This window comes from Mandrillus leucophaeus, unplaced genomic scaffold (genome assembly GCF_000951045.1).
Source record: "Mandrillus leucophaeus isolate KB7577 unplaced genomic scaffold, Mleu.le_1.0 Scaffold549, whole genome shotgun sequence".
In the NCBI taxonomy this organism is placed as follows: domain Eukaryota; kingdom Metazoa; phylum Chordata; class Mammalia; order Primates; family Cercopithecidae; genus Mandrillus; species Mandrillus leucophaeus.
This window is the reverse complement of record NW_012105908.1, coordinates 676884-685302: the sequence shown is the minus strand read 5'-3', so window position 1 is coordinate 685302 and position 8419 is coordinate 676884. Positions and strand designations below refer to the sequence as shown.

At 37.8% G+C, this 8419-nt stretch overlaps 1 protein-coding gene across 2 annotated transcripts in view; it reads right to left on the bottom strand.

Annotated features, from left to right (window-relative positions):
• Window positions 1–8419, bottom strand: part of FRY (furry homolog (Drosophila)) — a 302629-nt gene that overhangs the window by 52845 nt on the left and 241365 nt on the right. Inside the window, exons 51-52 of one of the 2 annotated variants that reach the window (XM_011997805.1) lie at window positions 4346–4516; window positions 767–775 (exon numbers count right to left, since the gene is read on the bottom strand). In XM_011997805.1, the coding sequence (XP_011853195.1) occupies window positions 767–775; window positions 4346–4516 (180 nt within the window). The remainder of the gene's footprint in view (window positions 1–766; window positions 776–4345; window positions 4517–8419) is intronic. The other variant, XM_011997806.1, reaches the window with a different exon arrangement.

Here is an 8419-nt window from a genome sequence, read left to right as displayed (position 1 = left end):
ATGAAAAGTTATCTAGTCACTACACAGAGATAGAGATAGCCTTTAATTCCTGGGGGAAAAAAGATTCAATTGAAAGTATATATGGTATATGGTTAGATGCAAACTGTTAATTTCACTTTTTTTTCTGAGACAGAGTCTTGCTCTGTTGTCCAGGCTGGAATGCAGTGGTGTGATCTTGGCTCATTGCAACCTCTGCCTCTTGGGTTCAAGGGATTCTCCTGCCTCAGCCTCCTGAGTAGCTGGGATTATAGGTGTGCACTTCCAGGTGTGGCTAAATTTTGTATTTTTAGTAGAGACAGGGTTTTGCCATGTTGGCTAGGCTGGTGTTGAACTCCTGACCTCAAGTGATCTGGCACCTCGGCCTCCCAAAATGCCGTGATTACAGGTGGGAGTCTTCACACCCGCCGATTTCAGTTTTAATACAAGAATTTAACAATAAAACCCATCCAGTTGTGCAATCACTTAATGAGAAATAATAGGATTGCCATAGATCAGATTTGAAAACTCCACTTCTCTGAGATATAATCATGCAACTTTCAGAACTAGGCATATAAAGGTTTTAAAAATGTATTTACATTTTAGAAAACATTTCCATACTAGAGCAGCCAAGAAAAATACCTCTTATATCACACACCTAAATGGAAATATGCACGCAAATAAGCATATATATTCTGGAAGGGAGGAAAAAAGCAATTATGTTGTTATAAATCTGCAAAGATGCAAAACATCTACTAGCATATTTGAATTAAAAACAGCATCATCTTACCTGAAGTTCCTGGGTAGCAGATTGAATGAACAGAAAAACAAACAAAAAGTCTATTTACAATGATTATATTAAAGATACTCAAGAACATTTCTCTTAGTGTTAACACAACATTAACTAACAGTGCTAACAATATACACTTCAGTAGGTGCACCTTAAAAAAAAAGGTAAATATACACTAACTGCAAAGAGAAAAATCAACATGAAACATCAGAAATTCCAAATCCCTTAGCTGTGGATGATAGAGCTGGGACAACAAATCATTACTACAATTTCTGAAATAACTTTCTACCTCTGTGACAATTTTGGTCTCCTCAACACTTTTTTTTTTTTTGAATACCTAAATATGTATTTGTGAAAAAACTGTTAATGGTTATGGGAACACGAATGAGGGTCATCAACTGGAAATAAAGGTGGCATCACCTGAGCCTGTTCACGAAGCTAAAAGTGTTTGTGATCATGATGCTTACTGCTGATATGCAATTAATAGCAAAGACACAACACCTTTTAAAGATTTTAAGAAGTTCAAGGGCAAACTCTTGTAGATATCACTTAGTAAATTCTGAGACCAATGAAAAGGAATAGATATGACAAAATGACTTGTCTTTTTTTGACAACTGTGTTTTGATCTAAAAGCCAAGTACGCCTAATTTTATCAGATGAGGATATACTAAAATTATTCACTAATGACAATACAAGGAGACTAACATTTGCAATGCCAACTATATGCCTGACACTTTGCTAGACATTATACATAGGTTATTTTATTTAATCCTCATGTCAGCTCTACAGGCAGGTAGAGGTTGAATATGCCTTATTCAAAATGCTTGGGACCAGAGGTATTTTGGATTTCAGATTTTTTAAAAATTTTGAAATATGTGCATGTACATAATGAGATATCTTGGGGATGGGACCTAAGTCTAAACATGAAATTTGTTTATGTTTCACATACACCTTAAATACATAGTCTGAAGATAATTTTATATAATTTTAAAATAATTTTGTGCATGAAACAAAGTTTTGACTGCATTTTGACTATGACCTGTAACGTAAGGTCAGTTGTAGAATCTTTCACTTGTGATGTGTTAGCGTTCAAAAAGTTTAGAATTTTGGAGGATTTCAGATTTTGAATTTTCAGATGAGGAATGCTCAACTTGTATTCTTATACCTACTTAATAGACAAAGAAGTGGAAAGCAAGAGGAATTGCATCCATGCTTAAGTCATACAGCTAAGGTCAGTGGCAGAGGTGAAATTCAAACCTGGAGCTGTTGGACTCTGAAGTCCAGGCATCTTCACTCTTCTACTCCAAGAATGCTAGAATCCCTTACTGTGATTTTATTGGGAAGTAACAAAACATTCTCAAATGCCTTATTTTATTTGGATAAAATGTACACTCTCAGCCCCGTGAATGTATTCTTCTAATTATTATTATTATTATTATTTTTTTGGACATGGGGTCTGACTCAGTCACCCAGTATGAGTGCAGTAGTGCAACCATGGCTTACTGCAGCCTGACCTCCTGGGCTCAAGCCATCCTCCCACCTCAGCCTCCCGAGTAGCTGGGACTACAGGCATGTGCTATCACCCCTGGCTAATTTTTCATTTTTTGTAGAGACAGGGTCTTGCTATGTTGCCCAGGCTGGTCTTAAACCCCTGGACACAAGTGATCCTCTAGCCTCAGCCTCCAAGAGTGCTGGGATTACAGGTGTCAGCTACTGTGCCTAGCCAGTTTCTTATAAAATCTTAACAATGAAAGATACAATAATCACTGTGATTTTTTAGTTATTGCAGTCTAGGACAATAAAGAGAAGACTAGAAAAAAGGTGTAGTATTCCTTACTTCTTGTCCCTGAAAAACATTAGTATAATATTTATTTTTAAGTAATAGGCATCCCATATTTTTCCTTCCTTTATTTTGATAGAAACTAAATTGATGAGCTGTTCTGAAATTGTGTCGGATGCCTTCGCTTTACATCATTCCTGCTAGGTCGTTTCACATAACATTTTTCTGTGGCTGAGACAGGAAATGATCCCTCTCTTGCTTCATCTGTTTTTTCCCTCCCTTGTGTAACTTCCAGAGGGAAACAGGTGTCCAAGCTTGAATTTTAACCGAAGAGCAAACATTAGGTCAGCTGTCAGATCAGGGAGCTGATCTTTTGACACTAGCTGAACTCTCAGCTCTGGCTCAGAGACATTTTTGAAAGTATTCAAAACAGTTGTATTTTGCTTTAGACTTTTAAAACAATCCTCACTGCATTCAGCGAATGCTTTCTCTATCATTTATTATGGATCATAAAAACTTGCAATACTTTTTATTGGTTCTTAAGCAATTCAAGGTGAAAATTAGGCTGGCAGTTATTTTAAGGATGCATTATAGTAGTGCCTTTATGCTGCTTAAGGACTGGGTTTGCTAAACTTGTTCTCCAGGGAAAGAATTGGTGAACACCTTCTTTATCCTGAGGACACAGTTCTCTCCTGCTGGGACAGACATCCAGGGTTATCAGTGGACCAGGAAGGACAAAAGCAAAGGGCTCTTTGGCTTCAATTAGACATAAACGGGTTGGTCAGTAATAAAATCCTTTAGGGAAGGTAAGAAGCTACTTGAAGCATCTTTTCCCACAAATCTGTAGTTAAGTAAGGAGGTGCCTACCTAATGCAGGAAATCCTAAACTTGGGATCTGGGCCTGTCTTCTCAATTGTAAGACTAGCAGACAGCTGTTTGGGAAATCTGGTGCAGTTAAACATGAGCTGACAACACCATGAGCCAGGTTCCGAACCAGGCACCTTTACGTCATCCAATCTTACTTAAGTGAACTGAGTTTTGATCCCAAGAGGCAAAAGACTGCCTCTCAGGTGAAACATGCCTCTAAGTTACTGAAATGAAGGTGACCGAGAGGTGATGCTCCTCCTCTCAATACCTGTTTTCAAAAACATGATTCATAGCTGAAAGTATCTTATGATCATGATTATCATCCAAAATAAACGAATCTGCATTTGCCCACTGAGACTTGAATTCGGCTATTCCAGTGTCTAGAACACCAGCCACCGACCTAAGCAGAGCAAAGAGCTCTCTGGTGTGCGTTGTATTTTGTTTCCAGTTCTAATGATTTCATCAAGCACAAAAATGTTGGATCCCTCAGGCTCTGGTCTCATGTTGTAGCAGGCAAGCTTTGAAGGAATTGAATTAGAGAAACTTCACATTAGAAATGATTAAATGCTTAGCATATTTTACTCAGGTACCAGTGAATAGGCTCAGAACTGAAATGCTTTTTGTGATTTTTTTTTTAAAGTCCAGCTTGGGACTACACACACACACACAGGCTTTGTGTGGTCATTAAAACTCAGGTCTTTGCCACTTAGAAATAACTTGGCAGCATTTGCCGTGGGCTCAGACAGGAAGGGTGTGGTAACTTTTGCCAAAGTTTAGCTGCTGTACTTTGAATACGTTGATTCAAAATAAAGTTTACAACTTTCCAATTAAAGATCTTGGTACAAAAACTCATTATTTAGCAGGTAAAAAGAACAGTTTCATTAGTCAAGGAAAAGGGTGCGGGGATTATTTGTACAGAGGATACACCGTACCTCTCCATCCTCCAGCTCCACATCTAGGAAGTCGAAGTCTCTGAAGACTCTGAACTGCTGCTCGCTGTTTGTGTCATCCATGTTCTCCTGCTCCCGGGCGCCGTCCTCAGAAGACACCAAGCTTGTCTGGTGCTCAAGCAGATCCAGATCTCCACACGATGAAAAAATCACCTGCGAATCAAGAGTCCTCTCCTGAGAAACGTTCTGCCTTTGGTTGTTTGTGCTACGAAAAATTGTAATTGGCTCTTCATAGCACTGTATTTCCAGTACACACCTAATTCCTTCAGTGGGTATTTTTAGAATGTTCTTTTATTATTTATGTTGGACAGGTGCCTTCAGATTAAACTCGTGGCAAAGACGCAAGTTCATGCACCAGGAAAATGTTCAAGAATCACATCGTTGCTTCTTAATGGATGAAGACTGTATACTACCTGTGTGTGTGTGTGTGTGTGTGTGTGTGTGTGTGTGTAAACTGGAGCAGCCAGGAAAAAGTTCCACTGTTTCTAAACTGATTAGGGTTAGAAATTATACACATTTACACACATATATCAAATACATATAAATAATATTTTAAGGACTGATACTAAGATACGTTATTGTAGAATGAACTGTGAGAACAAAGGATTTAACCCTTTTAGAGATAAACCAGCAATTGATAAGAAATAAAAAACAGAAGCCAAAAATTACAATACTTGTCCACAGAAGAGTAGGCGAGTAACCAAGCCCATAACTTATACTTAAATTCCTCTCTCCTGTACATTTAAACAAAATAAAACATTTTTTACTACTAAAATCTTTAGTATGTTAATGTTTTAAAATTAACTTCTAAGTTTAGGTTCTTTTCCCTGAGCCATTTTTGTAGAGCTTGGTATATAATAAACTGTAAATGAGAGTAAATGTTTTGCTATCCAGCCTCTACTGAACATAGATTGATATTAAAGAAAACTAATAGTATTCTTTGTATAACCATTATCATGTCTTAGTTGTCCTTGAAAAGCAGGCAAAATCATTTATAAGAATTTAAATACAATACACATCTCTCAAAAGTAAAAAGAGTGAATGGATTTCAAGTGTACTTTCCTCCTCTAGTGTTTAAGAATAGTATATAATGCATATGATATCCTCTCATAATAGCACCTGACACAGAGTTTTACGCAGGGATTGCAAATGGGTATGTGAGAGAAAGAGCCCTGAGGACTAGTCAACTAGTCAGTGAGAGACGAGACATGAGATTTCTGATTTCCTCAGCTGAAGGCTGTCTTTCCTAGTTAGTGCTGCTTCTCTTATTTCTAATGTACTCCAGGTAAATATTTCTAGCTGAAAAGGTCTTAGCACAGGGCAGACAGTATGAGTCTGAAAGAGAAAGTGCCAACCACAATGGTGATTCCAAGTAGGCCTTATTGGCAGTGCTGCATTGCAGAGGCAAAACATACTTGTGTCTCTTCCCTGTGGGCTAGGAGGCTCTATCTGCCTCTGCTACTGTCCCCTCTGTCCTAAATACTGTCACAGGAGCAGCAGAAAAACCATTGATCAATAACACCAAAAAAGTGACTAAAATGGAGGCCCAGCTTAGCTGATGGCTGGCTGGTGTGCTTTCCCAGACGATAAGAAATATCACTTTGTACTTTAGCAAGTATTTATGAGCCTCTAATATTTCACCTGCTCATGAACTATGTGAGTGGATCCATTCTGAAATTTAAAAATAGTTCCACCGAGAAATGTGTTTACTAATTCTTTAGTTGAGAAATTATTCAGTTTGCTATTTCTTTTTCATAAATATAAATATTCTGTGATACACGTGAAACAAAAATACCTGGTGAAACCAGCAGACACGTCTATTGTTTTTGTTATACTCCCATACACAATTCAAATTTTTCTAAATTTTATAAAAGCTTCCAAAGTTTACTTATAATACTTCAATCGTCTATTCATTCAAAAGCTTGATGGCATGATTTTTATTTTTAGTTTTTTTATTGTAACATCAGTGGAAGTTTATATGCAAAGAAACATATTATTTTCATCTTTATTGTATGTGGGTAAGATAAGGACATTAGAGTAAGAAGTGTGTGTACAGAGAGTAAAATTATATCCAAGAGGTATGAGCATATATGCCACACATGGTGATCAGTAGAGATTATCATTTATGTTCTAAGAAAGTTTGGGCATATTTATTAAAAAATCCAAGAAATTAAAAAAATGAAAAGCAACAGTATTCACAGACAAACGGGTGAACAGCCGATAAGATCTTTCATTGTTTCTGAACTTAGTGTGATTAAAAATCATGGTGTGGGGAGAAATAGTCCAGGGGTTTGCTCAAGACGGTGGCTATCATACTTGTCATTCACAGTTGAATCCTCTAAATTATATGACCAAAGGCAAAAACAGACCAATGAAAAAGGAGACATGACACGAAAATAACTATGATACATGACAGAACTTACTGATGGATTTTTGCTCAATCCTACTTCTTGGCCACACAGAGAAAGGACATGCACCAACTTCTCTTTTGTTCTCTTCTGGAAAAGAAACACAGGCAGGTTTCATTATGGGGTCCTGTGAGCAAATCTGCTCTAATTTTCTAGCCACTAGCCATACAGGGCAATAGCACTTGACATATAGACAGAACTGAGATGTCAAACCCACAAAGGTATGAAACAGGAACATAAATAGCAATTAAAACGTGTAAAATATTGAAACCATGTTGAAATAATATTTCAAATATAGTAGGTTAGGTAATATTTATTATTAAAATTAATTTGGCCTGTTTTTCCTTTTTTTTTTTTTTTAAAGGTAACTGTTAGACAAGGTAAAATGAAGCTCACATTATGTTTCTGCTGCACAGTGGTGATCTAAATTATCCCAAGGGGTGTATATGTGTGTGTGTGTGAAAATCAATCCCTAGGTTCTTCAAGGAGATTTATCACTTCCTTTGATCATCTTTTCTTATGATGTTAAACTTTCAGTACTAGCAAGGCTTTCCTTACACTTTATTAAGTTACAGCATGAGTCTCTTTTTTCCAAATAGAAGAATACTTTCTGTAGAAAGAAAAAAATTCATTCGTTTTAAGCTATATCAAATCTTTCTTAGTTTCTTCTTCCTAAAGTTAAACAGATTCAGTTCCTTTCCTTCATAAACCTATTTTCCAGCCCCTTAACCATAGGGATTCTTCTATAAACCATTACATTTTTCCAGTGACAGAAAACCCAGGTCTCAGAATGATTGGTGAGTTGAGAATTTTTAAAGCAATCTTCCTAATCTCTTTAAAATGATTCTCCCCCCTTTAATCTGATTTACAGTTTGTTATGTGGAAACTGCTAGGAGGCCAATGCCACGCTTAGATTTTTCTTCTTACCGGAACTCAATTCACTGCATCCTTCTTTCCAAATTACAGAGGGGACAGATACTCAATATGGTGTCTGCTCAAGGTCAGAGACAGGAGGACTTTGAGGCTGAGGGATGGCAGAAGACTCGCTAAACGATTTTCCTAAGTCTTAGTAGTTATTTTACAATTCTGGGAAGGAATCAATGTAGAGGGACACATTGGGCTGTATATTTTTCTTCTCTCTTCCAATGAAGTTTTCAGCTGAACACTCACGGAGAAACTGCTCTGTTGCAGCCAGCACTATGCTACATGTTCCATTCCCCTAGCCTTCAAGAGAGAAGGTGAGTCCTCCCGGGCACCCACGTTGTCCCTCCCAGCACCCACTTCACCTTTTTCTGGTAACACTGTCTCTCTTTTTATCTCGGAAAGGCTCCATTCCCACTAAGTGAGGCAATGCCTCCCGCAGATGCCCTGCAAGACTCTTTCTAGAATTGCTATGGATGTCAAAAGAGGAAAGGCCTCTATCGCTCTGAAGTCATCAGAGCCAAAGATCATGTAAACCTGGAGCTGCCAGAGGTCATCTGGGCCTCCCATAGAAAAATCTTGCCTGAGAATGAAGTCAATGGAGGGGAAAACAAGGGCCAAGATGTTGGGAAGGGAAGGTGGGGACAGTGAGAAGGAGAGAGTCTAAGAATCCAGTTTCTGACATTTGTGTACTAGGAGCCAACTGTGCTTGAGGCCAAGATGAGTA